The 18,383-nt window shown below is 44.0% G+C and overlaps 1 protein-coding gene across 1 annotated transcript in view; it reads right to left on the bottom strand.

The window, feature by feature from the left end:
* The window catches only part of LOC138284976 (baculoviral IAP repeat-containing protein 1-like), a 796,353-nt gene that overhangs the window by 55,176 nt on the left and 722,794 nt on the right, over window positions 1-18,383 (bottom strand). The window contains exon 13 of the mRNA XM_069224352.1: window positions 10,973-11,059. Within this exon, the coding sequence (XP_069080453.1) occupies window positions 10,973-11,059 (87 nt within the window). The remainder of the gene's footprint in view (window positions 1-10,972; window positions 11,060-18,383) is intronic.

Raw genomic sequence — 18,383 nt, 5'->3', positions numbered from 1 at the left:
GTTTTGTTATCGCCAGTTTATCACTGACCTTTGGTGTGGCGGACTTGTGTGGGTGTCTGTATTATGGCGGATTCCGAGCTGTGGGTCGTAATACCTGTAGCGGAATTCCGTGGCCGCAACGGTATGTTGGCGGTCTTCTGCACGGCGGTAAGCGGGATTTACCGCCAGGGTTGTAATGAGGACCTCAGTGTTACAAAAATAAAGGTACTTTATTTTGGTGACAGAAATGCCAAAAATACCATAGAGACTATACTCCCTTAGGAGGTAAGTAATACACAAATTATATACACTAGTATGCAGAAATGTGAATAGAAACAGTTAGAAAATAGTGCAAATAGTGAAAATAACAATAGTTAGAAATGGGCCTAGGGGGAACACCAACCATATGCTAAGAAAGTGGAATGTGAATATCAGTTTCCCACATAGGCAAGTCTAGTGTGTAGAGGGTCGCTGGGAGTACTAGAAAACACCAAAGGTAAGTACTAAAACCCACCACAGGGCCCAGGAAACTACGAGTAAAACACAGTAACTTTCCCAGAACACACAGAACGGTGGATTCCTGAACCTGAAGACTTGTAGAAGAAGGGGACCAAGTCCAAGAAGCACAGAAGAGTCCGGTGAAGAACAGCAGTCAGTACTGCACCCAAGAAGATGGATGCGGGTTCCTGGTTGGTGCAGATGATGTCCATGCCGGATGGAGGATTGCAGTCTGGTTTGCGTCTCTGGAGTCCGCCAACATGCCTTGGCACATGCAAAGCTCGCAGTTAGCGGAAAATGGCGCTGCCTGGGACCAGGAGGGGCCTGGTGGACTCTACCCTGGAGGAGCAGTCAGGGGGGGCTTGCAGCAACTCAGAGAGCCCACAGAAGACCATGCAGTGCACACAGGAGTCCCAGAGCACCGGGACAAAGAAGGTGCAAAAGGAGGCCCACACAGCAATACGACAAAGGGTCCCACGTCGCCGGAGCACCACTTAGGAAGCTGTGCATCACAGGATAGACTGCTGGGGGCTGGAGATGCATGGTGCATGAAGAACTTTGTGGAAGGCTACCAACAAGCCTTGGCAACTGCAAAACACACAGTGCACAGGGGTACTGTCTTGCGTGGGGAGGCAAGCTCTTACCTCCACCAAAGTTGGAAAATAGGATGTCAGGACTGTCAGGACCACTTCAGTCTACCACCCGTGATGCAGGATCCACACTGCTTGTCAGGAGAGGGGATCTATGCAACCGGTCGTTGCTGAAGCAGGGGAGTGACTACTTCACCCCAAGGGAGATTCCTTTGCTCTTCTGGGGCAGGCTGGAGACAGGCTGTCCTCTAAGGATGCACAACCAGGAAATAGTTGCAGTTGCTGGCAGGATATGAAGATAAAATGTTGCAGAAGTCATCTGTGCTTCTTTGTTGCAGTTTGTAGAGTTCCTGGAGGGTCCAGATGTAGTTTCTTTGGTGAAAAGGTGAAGTAGAGGATGCATAGGATTCCTGCAATCCAAATCTGAAGAACCACCCAAAGGAGAGACCCTAATTAGCCCTGAAAGGGGAATTGGCCACCTAACCAGGTAAGCACCAATCAGAGGAGGGCTCTGATGTCACCTGCTGGCACTGGCCACTTAGATGCTCTCAGAGTTCCCTGCCAACTTGGAATCCGAGATGCAAAACCCAGGGACCCCCTGGAGGAGCTCTGAGCACCATACCTGGGGTGATGATGGACAGGGGAGTGGTCACGCCCCTTTTCTTGGTCCAGTTTCGCGCCAGAGCAGGGACTGGGGGTCCCTGAACTGGTGCAGACTGGATTATGCAAGGAGGGCACCAAATGTGCCCTTCAAAGCATTTCCAGTGGCTTGGGGAGGCTACCCCTCCCAAGCCTGTAACACCTATTACCAAGGAGAGAGGGTTTAACACCCCTCTCCCAAAGGGAATCATTTGTTCTGCCTTCCTGGGCTTGAGTTTCTCAAGCAACAGGAGGGCAGGAACCTGTCTGAAAGGTGGCAGCAGCTGGGGCTGCCTTGAATAGCTCGGAAGGCTGGAATGGCAATACTGGGGGTCCTCTAAGGAGCCTCCAGAGTGCATGGAATCATAAAACTAATGCTTGCAAAAGCCCTGGGGTATGGTTCCCACATGTTTGATACCAAACATGCCTATGTTCGGAGTGACCATTATGTAGCAGGATATAGGTAGTGACCTATGTCCAGTACACACGTAAAATGGTGTCCCCGCACTCACGAAGACTGGGAAAATGGTCCTGGAGGTCGTGGGGGCACCTCTGCAAGTGCAGGGGTGCCCTTACACACAGGTACTCTGCATCCTGCCCTCAGGGCTGGAGGGCCGGCTATAGGCGTGACTTATAAGTGACCTGGTGCAGTGTAAATGGAAGTGAAAAAGTGCATGCACCCTTTCACGCAGGCTGCAATGGCAGCCCTCCAGAAGCCTTTGCATAGGCTCCCTATGGTTGGCAAAAGAAATGCTGCAGCCCATAGGGATCCCCTGGAACCACAATGCCATAGGTACCTAGGTACCATATACTAGGGACTTATAAGGGGGACCAGTATGCAAATTGTGTGTAAAATACTGGGTTATTAGTATGCAACAACAACATTTAGAGGAGAGAGAGAATAATCACTGGGGTCCTGGTTAGCAGGATACCAGTGAACACAGTCAAGCACATTGACACCAGGCAGAAAATGGGGGTACCTATGGCAAAAAGAGTGTACTTTCCTACACACCAGCACCCTCGGAATGCGCACTGTCTGCAGGGCAGACAGTGTGCATTCTAACGGTGTTGGGCGGGGGGGGGGGCAGAAGTGACATTTCACATATGAGGAGTGGCTCCTTAGCCAAGGATTGCTCCCCTGGGAGGGGTCATTATAATTTAGGCCATATCTGCCCCCCTTGGGGGCAGATGGGCCTATTTTAATTAGGCCGATTTACCCCAAAGGGGGCAGAAATCACTAGGCACCAGGGATTTTTTTATTTATTTTGTTATTTTACATATGGGAAACGGCCCTTTAGGCAAGGGTTGGTCCCCATGGGGGAATAACATTTTAGGCCATTTCTGGCCCCCTTGGGGGCAGACCGGCCTATTTTTATTAGGCCCATCTGCCCCCAAGGGGGGAAGAAATAACTTGGCACAAGAGATTGTTGTGTGTGTGTGTATTTTGTTTGGGGGTGGCCCCTTGGGCAAGGGTCGCTCCCCATGGGGGCACATTAATTTTGGCCATTCCTGCCTCCCTTGCGAGAAGATTAACCTATTTTTATTAGGCCCATCTGCTCCCAAGAGGGGAAGGAATAACTTGGCACCAGGGATTATTGTGTGTGTGTGTGTATTTTGTTTGGGGGGTGTCCCCTTGGGCAAGGGTTGCTCCCCATGGGGGCACATTACTGTTGGCCATTTCTGCCTCCCTTGGGGGAAGATCAGCCTATTTTTATTAGGCCCATCTTCCCCCAAGGTGGGCAGAAACCAGTTAGGCACCAGGGATTGTTGTGTGTGTTTTGTAGGGAGGGGCAGCCCCTTGGGCAAGGGTCGCTCCCCTTAAGGGCACATTACTGTTGGCCATTTCTGCCCTTCTTGGGGGAAGATTGGCCTATTTTTATTAGGCCCATCTGCCCCCAAGGGGGGAAGAAACCACTTAGGCACCAGAGATTGTTGTGTGTGTTTTGTTTGGGGGGGCGGCCCCTTGGGCAAGGGCCGCTTCCCATTGGGGCACATTACAGTTGGCCATTTCTGACCCCACCTGGGGGCAGATTAGCCTATTTTTATTAGGCCCGGGGGCAGAAACCACTAAGGTACCAGGGATTGTTGTGTGTGTTTTGTTTGGGAGGTGGCCCCTTGGGCAAGGGCCGCTCCCCTTTGGGGGGGGATTCATTTTGGCCATTTCTGCCCCTCTTGGGGCAGATCGGCCTATTTTTGCAAGGCCCATCTGCCCCCAAGGGGGCAGAAACCCCACTAGACAAAAGGAAGATTTTTTTAAAAAAAGAGGCTGGGGGTATGGCCATACCCCCACCCCAAATAAATGGAGATAAAGTTGTTCTGCCCACTGGGGGAAGATTGGGTAATTACTTACCCCCGCCCCCCCCCATATCCCCCACTCCCAGGGGAGCAGAAAGCCAAAGAGATATCAGGGAATTTTTTAAAAAATAATTAGAGGGGTGGGTGCTGCCCACTATGGGCATAATAATGCCCCCCACCCCAACTGAAGGGTGCAACAGTCTTTCAGCTCCCCCTGCAAACTAAAGCATCTCATCCCAATGGCAAGCAAGAGGACACTTGACTCATTTGGGTTTTGATTTTACATATGGGCCAAGAAAGCTTGGCTAATTCTCAGCATCGTCCCACTTAGAATGGTGAGCGGCTGCCCTTTTTGGACTTTGGTACACCGCCACCTAGAAACACCTACCAGACCTAGACACATCTGAAAACTAAACATCTGGGTGAGTCCAGGGTGGTGTGCTTCACATGCACTCCACACTATTTTCTTAACCACAATGCCTTGCAAACCTCCAACCTTGCTTGAAATCATGCATTTTCCCTACATTTATTTTTCTGATGGAACCTTCTGTACTCCGCAGGAGTCCACAAAATTCCTACCACCCAGCATTGTCGCATCTATACCGATAAAAATTCAGCCTCACTTATCAGCCTAAAAATGTTGAAAAAAAACTGCCCTTTTGGACTTGCTTTGGTTCCCCTCTATTTCTAATTTTTTTGGCCCTTTCCTGTTACAGGCACATGGCCCACCTACACAAGTGTGGTATCATTTTTATCGGGAGACCGAGGGGAACACTGGCTTGTAGGAAATTTGTGCCAGTGCAGTGATCTCCCACAGAAATGTGAGGAAAATACGATTTTTTTAGCTACATTTGAGGTTTGCAGGGGATTCTGGGTAAGAAAACTGTGGGAGATCCATGCAAGTCAAACATTCTTGGGCTCCCTCGGGTGTCTAGTTTTCAGAAATTTCTGGGTTTGATAGGTTTCAATAGATGACAGCCGAGCTCAGGACTAAAAACACAGATGCCCCCCTTGCAAATACAGGTAGTTTTATAATGGATAATTTTGATGTGTCCAAATTGTGTTTTGGGCCCTTCCCTGTCACAGGCACTAGGCCTACCCACACAAGTGAGCTACCATTTTTATTGGGATACTTAGGGGAATGCTGGGTGGAAGGAGGTTTGTGGCTCCCCTCAGATTCCAGAACTTTTCAGCACCGAAAAGTGAGGAAAAAGTGTTTTTTAGCCAAATTCTGAGGTTTGCAAAGGAATCTGGGTAACAGAACCCAGTGAAAGCCCTGCAAGTCACCTCATCCTGGATTCCTCTCGAAGTCTAGTTTCCAAAAATGTATATGTTTGCTAGGTTTCCTCAGGTGCCGGCTGAGCTAGAGGCCAAAATCCACAGCTAGGCACTTTGCAAAAAACGCGTCCGTTTTCATTGGGAAAAGTAAGGTACCATTTGTATAGGGAGACTTAGGGGAATGCTGAGTGGAAGGAAGTTTATGGCTCCCCACAGACTGCAGAACTTTGCATTGTTGAAATGTGAGAAAAATGTGTTTTTTAGACAAATTTTGAGGTTTGCGAAGGATTCTGGGTGACACAATCTGGACAGAGCCCCACAAGTCACCCCATTCTGGTTTTCCCTACGTGTCTAGTTTTTACAAATGTATAGGTTTGCTAGGTTTCTCTAAGTGCTGGCTGAGCTAGAGACCAAAACCACAGCTAGGCACTTTGCAAAGAAACGTGTCTGTTTCCATTAGAAAAATGTGATGTGTCCACATTGTGTTTTGGGGCATTTCCTGTCACTGGCACTAGGCCTACCCACACAAGTGAGGTACCATTTTTATCAGGAGTCTTGGGGAAATGCTGGGTAGAAGGAAGTTTGTGGCTCTCCTCAGATTCCAGAACCTCGCAGCACCAAAATGTGAGGTTAAAGGTTTTTTTTGCCTAATTTTGAGGTTTACAAAAGGGTTCTGGGTAACAGAACATGGTGAGAGCCTCACAAGTCCCCCATCCTGGATTTCCCTAGGTTTCTAGTTTTCAAAAATGTACTGGTTTGGTAGGTTTCCCTACGTGCCGGCTGAGACACAGCCCAAAATCCACAGCTAGGCACTTTGGTAAAAACACGTCAGTTGTCAATGGAAAAATGTGATGTGTCCATGTTGTGTTTTGGGGCTTTTCCTGTCGTGGGCACTAGGCCTACCCACACAAGTGAGGTACCATTTGTCTTGGGAGACTTTGGGGAACACAGAATAGAAGAGCAAATGTTATTGCCAATTGCCTTCCTCTACATTTTTGCCTTCCAAACGTAAGAAACAAGTCATTTTGAGAAATGCCCTGTAATTGACATGCTAGTATGGGGACCTCCGAATTCAGCGATGTGCAAATAACCACTGCTTCTAAACTCCTTATCTTGAGTCCATTTCGAAAGTACATGGTTTCCTTGACACCTAATTTTCACTCTTTATATTTTACCAAATGAATGGCTGTATACCTGGTATACAAAGAAAACCCCTTGCAAGGTGCAGCTCATTTATTGGCTCTGGGTGTCTTGGGTTCTTGATGAACCTACAAGACCTGTATATCCCCGCAACCAGAAGGGTCCAGCAGACATAACGGTATATTGCTTTAAAAAATCTGCCACAGCTGGAAAATGCTACAGAAGAAAATGTAGACAGAAATGCCTTTTTTTTTTTTCAACTCAATTTCAATATGTTTTTTATTTCAACTGTTACTTTCTATAGGAAAGCCTTGAAGAATCTATACAAATGACCTCTTGCTAAATTTTAAATTGTGTCTACTTTTCAGAAATGTTTAGCAGTCTGGAATCCACCATTGGTTTCATACCCATCTCTGTCACTAACTGAAAGGAGTCTGAAAGCACAAAAAATAGTAAAAATGGGGTATGGCCCAGTAAAAGGCCAAAACTGTGTTGAAAAATTTGGTTTTCTAATTCAAGTTTGCCTGTTCCTGAAAACTGGTAATATGGTAATTTTGGCACCACAAACCCCTTGTTGATGACTTTTGCAGGGAAAAAACACATGCTTTCTTCTGCAGAACTTTTTCCCATTTTTCCTAAAACCCCCAAATTTTATCTGCATTTTGGCTCATTTCTTGGTCTCCTCCAGGGAAGCTCACAAACTCTGGGTACCTTTAGAATCCCCAGAATGTTGGAAAAAAGGAAGCAATATTGGTGTGGATAGCTTACGTGGACAAAAAGTTGTGAAGGCCTAAGTGAGAACTACCCCAAATAGCCTAAAAAATGCTTGGCACAGGAGGGGGAAAGGCCTGGCAGCGAAGGGGTTAATTAATTTTGGAAAGTGGATAATTAAAAGAGGTCAAGATAAAAGGTTGAAGAAGCAAAGAACATTTTTTTTAATTGAATTGCAATATTTAAAAAGACATTGTTAATAACCAGATCAAGATGGTGGAGGGAAATGATTGAAAGAAGTTGATGATGACCTGTAACTAATTGCTGGTTGATAAAGATGTATTAATGTAGAATAGATTATTATTTAAAAATAATAAGAGGGGGCATTTGTCTCTTGAAAACTTGTAGTGAAATATGACTGTAGCCATTAAATTAATAATTTTGCACTTAAAACAATGTTTCTAAAAGGTGTTGAATTTTTTTTATTTAACATGTCTTCTTTTGCATTTTAGAATATGGATGCTAGTTATTTTCAATAGACTGCATAAACTGCTCCTGCTCATTTTCCCTGCCAATGACGATTTTATTGATTACTTTCACTATTGTTTAAGCAGAATCTGCAGAGCACAGGATATTGTGATGTAACTAGATGGTTTATTTCGGGTGAATGTATTATGAACGGAGCTTGTTTCTCGATGTCCCAATAGCTGAATCTGTTGCAAATTTCAAGGCTCAAGGCAAATTTCAAGGCTTTTTCCATTGAAGCTTTCTGGGGAACTTGCTAGAACCACTCTGGGTATAGATAATTGTTCAGATAATTCATTTTATGTTGTACATCTCCAGAGGACCAATACGCAGTAGTTGCTACAGACTTTTGAAAAGTAGGTATTTGTTAAGGAACTTGACAGTGGCGCTTCCTTTTCTAATTTATCAAAATGCACTTTCTTCTTATTAATTATGTGGAATGTGTACAAAAAACCCTGGATTTCAGGGTGAGCCAGAAACTTTCCCTATTTCCTCCTTAGGTGTTATTGGTTTCCTTTGTGATTCAGGCGGTTTAATAGAACACATTCCCATTCCCCTGATACTCTGTCAGTTTTGTTTGGGATTCTGGAAATTATAAATTAGGTGAGACTTCCCTATTTTACCTTAGACTTTATTAATGTGTTATTAATATGCTGTATTAGTGAATAGGATGTTTTGTGATTGTGTACTCTGAAATGCATGTCTCCATAACATTTTAAGAATTATTCTGTACTACTACTGTATTTTGTAATACAGTCCCTTATTTATATCAGGCTGGACAGCCTGCCATTCCGCCATGGGTGGTCATTTATAAAAGTATTGCAAGGAACCACAACACGCGGTTCTTGTCGATGAATGTTTCTCTGTGCTACAGGGCTGCACAACGTATTCTTTTTTTTCCCGAAATGGGATTTTCTTTTTGCAAAGAAAAAAAGTAATGTATCCACGCCATGGGAGCATTATTACAATTTTTCTGTCAGGTTTTACCTGGAAGTAAAAGGCAGTAAAAATGGTTACTTGTCCGCACATCTAAATGAGGCTGATGGACATGTAACCATTTGACCACAGTGGAGAGGGAGTAATCTTAGACATGGCCAAACTGAAGTTCTGTCCGCATATAGATCATATGTTAGTGGGGAGGGATAGCCCTTATAGCCGCAATGGAATTCCCTTTCCATCAACATATAAATCAGACCCATGTTCTTTAAAAATTCCCCTTGGACTATAGTTCAGTGATCAAGTTGTCCTGGTTATTATTTACTTATTAATGGTGTTTAGTGACTCCCGATGGTGACAGAAATTGTGACTCTCAGCTTTAGATCAAGGGTGTCGGAGCAGAACTCCTGAGGTAAACTTTGTGGTGATCTGATATATTGGGGTACAGTGGACTATTGGGGTTCTACTTCCACAGCACCCCAGAGAGAATAGGGACAGAATCAGATTTAAATGGTGCAAATGGTACAATCCCTTTGAGGTGCACAGTTATCTCAGATCGTCTCATCTTTTCCCATAAAAAAGGGGGCAATGTGGCACGAATCTTAAAAGAGACTGGGATGGAGGACTCACAAGCAGAAGGGTGAGAGCATCCTTGAACTATTTTGAAGATTTCTTTCGCAGAAGAGCTATTATTTTCAATTGTCCACTGCTGTATTATTGTCCTCAGACTGAACTATTAAGGACAATATTGACCTAGCCTTGTGACTGTCTCAATTAACAGATTTCCAAGAGTGGAAACTGATGAATAAAGACTAAATACTATTAACATGTACAACATAATATACTACGCGAAAAACCTCCTTAGTAAATCCTGGTTAATAATAACTAACATGGAAAGGTTTGCCATTTTGAGGGGTAAAGTGCATTTGATGCATACCTGAATGGCGAGGCCAAACAGGCCAGAGCACAGACATTTTTTTTAAAGAAGACAGGATGATCTCTATTTACTGTCTTGATAATAAGACTACACATTCCCCAGAGGTTAACATGCTTCTCTGTTCTTCTGATCACTGAAAACACTGCTATTATATTATTTCACTACTGTTGTGGAAAATATCCTTATTTGTAAAGTAAGGGGACACATAATTAAAGAAATACTTCCCCGTTTTACACATACATTCTCTATAAAAACTGATACTAAAACACTATCTAACAGAAGTATATTAATATTAATAGTAAAAGCACACTATCAAAACTCATTAAATACAATACATATTATCATACAATAATACTGATATATGGCCTAAAATAATAATGAACAGGTGAATATTATGACGAGCACTAGCAGAAGCAATACAACAATATACGATACGGTGCAAATTATGCTTAACAGAGTTGATTCATCTTTCCCGCCTGCTAACCTCAATTGAAATATATTGTGGGATGCATTTCAGAAATTAGGTCCTCCAAATAATCGGTGAGGCTTTTGATATTAAACAAAGGTCCCATTACAGATGTGTGTGAAGGACATTTGCACATTTATTAGAAAGTTGTTAGCACGACAGTCAATAAGAATGTAGTTGCTAGGTGCCCATATTGGGCTACTATGGGTTGCATCTTATAAAACAAACTGATGTCAAGATCTGGCAGATTGTTGCAGATTAGTAAATGCAGACAGAGGAAGTAAATGAAGAGAAATGGAGATGGATTGGGAGGAGTTGTGGTAATGTTGTCAGTGCTAACAATGTCAATGAGATGGAGGGGACACACTAGTTTTTTTTTCTGTAGCTCCTAATGATTCCTCACCTGTGTCTAGGGCTGATTAATGAGCCAGGGTAAAAAACTAGAGTGATCGGCAAGCCCTAGGATTACTACAGGGGCATCAGATAAATTGTATAAATTGTACTTATGATCTTGATTTGGGCCTGCTTACGAAACATGTCTGAACTATGTTTCTGCACGCAAATGAAATTATCTATGCACCCCGTTTGCTCGAAATTTGATACGTGCATTAGTGTTCAAGATGCATAAGGAGCAAAAGTCAGCCATATGGATGATGATGTGCTTGTGATCAAGGATCAATCTGAGGTCCGTATAAAATTCACACAACACTGTTTGCCTTTAGTCTAACATTTAATTGTGAAGTACTTTAGTGTGATAAACAACCTTCAGTTGTCTGTCTAGTTGCAAACATCATTGTAGCATGTTTGACGAATTAAAGATAATTAACGTTAAACATTGCAACAATGAATGAGTGACAAAGGTATGAATGCACTGAGCTTTCAGCTGCCAGATGTGGAGGGATGTGCCACAATACATTTTTATTGTCAAGTGTGGGGTGTCTTACCTCAATTTTACAAAGAAAAATGAAAACAACATACCAAATTTCAGCGAAGCTTCCTTGTCAACAAAATTGTGTTTAGAGAGGTCCAAAACTCTTAGCATCTTGAACTCTGGCAAAACAGAAGCTACAAATCATAGTTAGTAAGACAGTCACAGTACATTAAAATACAAACCAATAACGTAATCGTGTATATGTACAAGTCTACAATTTATGGCATTCTGTATTCCAAATGATATCCTTATTTGGGAGGAGGTCATTGCTTGGTACAGAATTAATCCACAAAATCTAGAATGCATTAAATATTCTCACATAAACATTTATCTTATGCATGTCCATGGTCTGATAACACCACCCCTTCACAATACGTGAAATAACCCACATGTAATTAAATAATTAATCTGTGAGCTTTCAGAAATACGTAAAATTCTTAATATGTTACAATATCCATGCTCACCTCTATTTGAGCCTGAGTCTCAGGTTCTTTTTGTCTAGCTATGAAGTCCCACGTCTAGTTTGAAAGGCTGCTCCTGCACATCTCTCATTCATGCTGGAACTGCAATTTCTTGATCTATATTGATCTTTAGTAGATGAAGAAGTTACTTTTCTTCAATAACGGTCTTTCTTGTGAATTTCCAATTTAACTATAGATTCTCCACCTCAGAATATCACCCAATCGGACTGATTCCAGAGATTTTTTCATAGCATTACTTCCATGCTCTGCGTTAGTTCCATATCAACTCGGAAGTAATGGACCGGAGTGCATATCATCACTCCTGCACTCTGATATTGATTTCTTGTCTTTGTCCTTTCCATGCCACTAGGCATGGAGTGTGAACTATTGTTGGTAATAGTGTGCTGAATATAAACTTGGGACCTTTCCAGATGTTAAAAGGAGGCCAGGGAGGTGGAAGGGCAGTGACGAACCTGCGGATATCTTGAATATCTACCAGAAAGAGCATTACTGAAGGTAAATAACTTGTGCTTCTGAGGTTATTTCTAAACCAGATTCCTCATCGCAGAATATATACCAAAGCTGTACCTTCCCAAGCTAGAGGATGTGGGAGACGGCACAGACCAACGAGTCTTGCAGGACCAAGCAGGTGAAGTGTTCTTCAAGCTGGACCTGGCTATCAAGTCAATGGCCTAGTGAATGTGAAGTTGTCATGGCCTTGGTCCTTGTGGAATGAGCCAGCAGACCTTTAGGAGACTGTTTCTTGGCCCATGCGTAGCAGACCTTAATGCAGAGGATTATCCATCTAGACAGTGCCCTCTTCTGCACAACATTTGCTTTCTTTGCGCCGGAGAATCCCACAAAAACTGGATTGACCAAATGATGATCTGTGGTGCAATCTACGTAAAAGCTTAAAGCCTCTGCTTTCGAGGGGTAAGAGGGAGCAAAGACAGTTGCCAGAGTTATGGACAGTCCATTGTGTAAGGGAATTATGACTTTTGGGAGAGAGGCCGCTGGAATCCTTATCATCAATTTATCTAGAAAAAAATGGTGCATGGCAACTGCACGGACAATGCTTGCAGTTCAATCACAGGAAGACAGTTTTCAAGGTCAAAAGACGAAGGGAGCAGCTATGTGTAAGCTTAAAGTGTGTACACATAAGGAATGTTAAGGTGTCGCTTGGGCATCACAAAGCTTGAGAGAAAATGTGCCAAATCTTAAATAAATCTGAACACAATAGGTGATTTGAACAAGGGCAAAAAGATAACATAAATTAAAGAGCTCTGTCTGTAAGGTGCCAGTGTTTTGTGTTCCACACCAGGTTACAAAGTTGTCCCAATACCCTCGAATAAATGGGTTTTGTGAAGGGGTGTCTGGGACCAAGGATGCCATCCACCACTTTACGTAGCAATTCAAACACAGTCAATTACCGCTGTTCATTCTCAATGCATAAAGGTGTAGAGTGTGTGGATTAGGTTGGAAGACCTGGCCCTATTGCTGAGACAGGAGGGCCTCACAGACTGGTAGTCTGATTGAAGGACTTTTGCTCAAGAGTTCTTGGTACCACCCTTTCAATCCAGGGTCACTAGGATGACTTGTGCCCGGCTGTTCCTGATCTTCTTCACAATTTGAGGCAGGAGAAGAAAGATATGGAAAGGTGTACCGGAGTCTCCTGGTAAATATAAGCCAGGATGCATCTCCTAGTAAATATTCTTGTGGAAACTCCAGCGGACAACATTACTGGCAATGCTTGTTCTTAACAGAACAAATACATTTAGCTAGGGTTCTCCATACTGGAGGAAAACCTCCTACACCCCCTTGTGTTTCAGGTGCTGTGTGTGATCCACCAGATGATGCCTGCTCAGTCTGACTGCTCATTGACATTCAGGGAACACGCCAGGTGGTGGAAACCAAAAAAATGCCCGGCTGTTCCAGTCTCCTCCAGACGCAAAGTCTCTTGGCACAGGAACTGGAGGCCATATGTCTCAAACTGTCTTCTGGTCGAAAACAGGCCAATTCACAGAACTGGCAATTTTGCAACCGCAAAAAGTATTTTGTAATGCTCAAATGTCAAATGAAGATTCTGTAACTTGTTACTGAATCCCAATTTGATTTAGCGATTTGGTATTTGGAAAGGGTGTGTTTATGACATCCCTTCCAAATACTGCATTGCAGTGATATGTATTATTTTGCACCTGAATGGCAGTTGCAAAACATTCTTGTTTTACCAACTACTAAAAGGCAACTATTTGGAAATGGATAGGGGTCCCAAAAGGACCCCTTTCCCTTTGAGAATGTAAACAAAAATATATTTTTAAGAGCAAGCAGTGGTTCCCCATTTTAAATGCATTCCATCTTCCTTTAAGGAAAACTGGCTGTGTTAAAAAAAAATGCTTCATCATAAAGCAATCACGGGCATTGTTGTCTGCTGACCCCAGTAGGCCAAAACCCCTGTGATGCCACCCATCCTAGTGGGTCATAAACTGCAAACTACCTCATTAATATTCATGAGTTAGGTTGATTTGTGATCCACTAGGAATTGCTATTTTATATTTGTAAGCTGTCTTACATTAGAAATTCGTACTGAATCACAATTTGGAAATTGCAATTTGTTCTTTTTGTCCATATGGTGTTAGGACCCTAATGCAGTACAACATGGTGGTGAGGTTGGCAGTAAGAACATGCACCAGCCTACCCTTGATGGACAGCAGGAAGAACTTCAGGGCCAAATAAATCACCCATACCTGCAGCAGATGGGTGCAGAGCCATCCCTCCACTGAAGCCATCTGAACTCCACCTCTCCTAGCTAAGAAGTCACTGAACTATCCTTAACATGAGCTAGGACCAAGCCTGAAACATCAGGATCATAGCCTTAATATCCTGGACTGCTGTGGAGGTAAAGCCCTGAACTCTACCATGTCCAAGGTTGCCAAACTGAATGAATAAAGCCTCAGTGAAAGTATGAGGTCAGACTTTGGCTTGTTTATGGTGAAATCCAATGATGTCAAAAGATCTGCCTTCATCCAGAAGTGGTCTACGACTGACCGTAGTGAGCCTGCTTTCAGAAGCCAGTTACTGAGGTACAAAAAGACAGGGATTCCTGGTCTCCTAAAATAGGCAGCATCCACCACATCATTTTCATGAACACACAAAAGGGGCACCTATGTGGTGAGGCCGAAGGGGAGCAGAGCATCCTGAAAGTGCTAGTGACCAACCCTGAACCCCAGGTAAGACACGTGGGCTGCAGAACAGGTATACAAAAAAACATGTATTGTAAGTCCACCATCAGTGGACCAGGTCTAGAGCACATATGATCTAGGACAATGTGAGCATTATGAATTTTTCCTTCTCCAAGAAGGCATACAGGGATCAGCAGTCCTTAGGCCCACATCGTTTTTCAGGATGAGATAATAGTGAGAGTAACAAGCCTCACCTTTCTCTAAGTCCAGCACTATCTCTATGGCAACCTTTGACAACAACAGGTGCACTACCTGCAGAAAGGTGGACAGATACTCCTCTGAAATTCTTGCTAGTGTGTGAGAGATATTCAGTGGAGAGGTGAGAAAAAGCAGGGCATTTTCTTTCTCAACAACTTACAAGTCCAGTCTGTCAGACGTGATGGATGACAACTAGGAGACAGTGCTAGATCCTGCCTCTCATTGGAGACCAAACAAAAGAGTAAAGTAAAGCAACAAACTAAATGCAAATTAAAGCACTTTGTTTCATTGTTCTAGCAGGGGAGGAGGAGTTGAACGAGGGGTGCCGCATCTACTGCCTTGGATGGACTGGGCTGTCTGCAGTATTCCAGGATGCAAAGGCTGATGTGCCAGCCTTCTTGCATTAATTTCCATAAATGATGCGGCTGGGTCAACAGCTCCAAGGAAAGCACTGTAGCTCTGCTGTCCTTAAAGTGTTCCAAACAGAGTTTGCCTTTCTCTCTGAAGAGGTGAAACCCATCAAAGACCATAACTATTAATGAAGAGTGTACATCACTAGAGAACCCAGTGGAACTTATTCAGGAGTGTCTAATAAGAATAACATTGGTACTTACCGCACTGCCAAGGTACTCCAAGGTATCCAGACATTCTTGGATAACATACCTAGCCGCGTCTTGCCCATCATGTATTGTCTGATCCAACAAAGCCCTAAGATCCTCTGGGACTGCCACCAAGATCCCACGTGCCATGTCCCAAAGGGCATGTATGTACTGGCCCAACAGACAGACTGCATTTACAGATTGCAATACCAGACTGGTGGAAGGAAACGTATGTTTAACAAAGCCATCAATCATTGTTGATTCTCTAGTTGAAGAACTGGCTATAAATGCATTATGATTTACTGCACTCCTTCAGGCCTGCCCAATAAGCCTATCAGGAGTGGAGTGCTTGATGAGAAAACCTGGGTGGCCAGGTGCTGGCCTGACAGCCTGTTCACAGGTGGGCCAGGACATGGTTTATTATATGTAGCCATAACATTATCTGTGAGGATGCCATTAAATGGAATTGAGTTCTCAAGTGTTTCTGCCCAAAGTTGTAGAATGTCTGTCATAACATTTGGTTTAACTTCAGTGAAGGGCAGCTGTAATTGTAGCACTTCAGCTGCCCTCCTAACCACCACTGCAAATGAGGCCCTTTCGTCCATTGGCAGCCCTTGTGGTGAGTTAAGCTCTGCCTCAGGGGAGTTATAAAGCCCACTGGCATACTGTAAGTCAAGGTATCTGGCAACATCAGTGTATTCAGAAGAGAGCAGGGCCTCCTCCTCACTATCATCATCATCATCATCATCATCATTAAATATCCTGGGGTACACCGTACATGTGGCATAGGATCAAAGTCAGATTACCAAAAAGAACTAAGGTAATAGAGCAAATGTTGATAGATGCAATGGGGTAGTGGTACAGGATTAGAGTCAGGGTACATGGTAACAGATTACAATTTTGCAATCTCATTATGCGACACTGGCTGAGCTTTGGCTGATTTTGGTTCGGGATCCAACATGGACGTCGGCAATGAAACATTTTCTGGCACTGTAGGTGTTAGCACTGGTACTGGGGTGGTGAAAACTGGTGTGGATCATGGGGCCAGAGTAGAAGCCTGTATAGGAGTTGGAATGGGCCTGATAATAATTCCCAAGGGGACAATCAGCAGTAACCCGGGGGCGGGGGGGTCCAGAGGCACACCAGAAGGAGCCGTAACCTCACTGAAAATTTGTGCTTGGAATCTTTGAAGGCCTTGATTTACTGTGGAGTTTATGAAAGCCCAGGATACTCAAGGCATGTTGAAATCAACTGAGTTATTGGCTCCATGGCAGATGACCTCGATGGACTGAACTGACATTTTGACATGCTTGTGCTTTATCTTTGGAGTCAAAGCAGTGGGATGGGGCAAGTCCTGCTCTATTTTTTAATGCTTTTGTTTGGGTTCAGATTTCGATTTACTGGAGTTTGAGTGGGAAGTGGGGTGGGTTTGTGAACAGCCATGCATCCGCAACTTAGACTGGGATATGTGCGAAGCCCACACCTTATTTTTGAATTTGGCATATTTAAACTTCACCTCCCAGTCTCAAATCACTTTTGAACCCATTAAAACATGCTTGCCGCACAACTTCGAGTCATGTGCTAAGCCACTTCGAGTCATGTGCTAAGCCAGGTACCAAAGGCATATTGTAAGAAATTGGGTTATTTTTTGAGGGGGCTGTAAATCCTTCTCAAGCAACAACTACAATCCTTGCAGGGTGAACCACAAATGTCACTAAATTAACTTGGGCTTAACCCTCTGGCAGCTTGGCACAAAAGCAGTCAGACATAACTTAGTGGCACTGTGCTAAGTATTTATACAGCATATAAACAGTATAAAAGTGAAAACATGAGAAAAATCCCACACCAATTTAGAAAAAAAGAGTTAAATTTAATAAATAAAATTACACCAAAACAAATTAAATCCAATCAGTAGAACCAGAGTTATGATTTCTCAAAGTATCTGGTAAAAACTAGTGCTCAAAGGATCAAAGCACCAACCGTGGGCTGAACAGGATTTGCTGCTACGTAGAAGAACGTAAGAGGAGCTACTGCAAAGTCAGGCTGACTGGCATGCACCTTGGGCGAATTGGCAAGCAGGAAGGTCTCAGCCTTCTGTCGGTTCTCAGGCCAGTGGTGAAAATTTACCTAAGTCCCAACATTTAGGGGTAGTCAGGAGCAACACCTTCTACACCACAACCAAGGATCCAAGACTGCATGGGAACCACTTGAGGATCAGTGAAGGTAAGTACCCCATTTTCTGCCTGATGTCAGTGTGCTTGACTGTGTTCACTGGGATCCTGGTAACCAGGACCCCAGTGATTATGCTCTCTCTCCTCTAAATTTTGTTGTTACATACTTGTAACCCAGTATTTCACCAAAAAGTGGCATACCGGTGCCCCCTTGTAAGTCCCTAGTATATGGTACCTAGGTTCCCCGGGCATCGGGGTTCCAGGGGATCCCTATGGGCTGCAGCATATCTTTTGCCACCCATGGGGAGCCCATGAAAAGGCTTCTACAGGACTGCCATTGCAGCCTGTGTGAAAAGGTGCATGCACCCTTTCACTGCCATTTTCACTGCACCAGGTCACTTATAAGTCACCCCTATAGCAGGCCCTTCAGCCCTGAGGGCAGGGTGCAGAATACCTGTGTGTGAGGGCACTCCTACACTAGCAGAGGTGCTCCCACGACCCCCAGGACCATTTTCCCAGACTTTGTGAGTGTGGGGACGCCAATTTATGTGTGTACTGGACATAGGTCACTACCTAAGTCCAGCTACATAATGGTAACTCCAAACATAGGCATGTTTGGTATCAAACATGTTGGAATCATACCCCAAGGCTTTTGCAAGCATTGGATGTATGATTCTATGAACTCTGGGGGGTCCTTAGAGGACCCCCAGTATTGCCATTCCAGCCTTCTGAGGTTTTCCAGGCAGCCCCAGCTGCTGCCACCTCATAGACAAGTTTATGCCCTCAATTT

The sequence above is a fragment of the Pleurodeles waltl genome, chromosome 1_1 (genome assembly GCF_031143425.1).
Source record: "Pleurodeles waltl isolate 20211129_DDA chromosome 1_1, aPleWal1.hap1.20221129, whole genome shotgun sequence".
Lineage (NCBI taxonomy): Eukaryota > Metazoa > Chordata > Amphibia > Caudata > Salamandridae > Pleurodeles > Pleurodeles waltl.
Note: the sequence above shows the minus strand (reverse complement) of the source record. Positions and strands in the feature narration are given on the sequence as shown.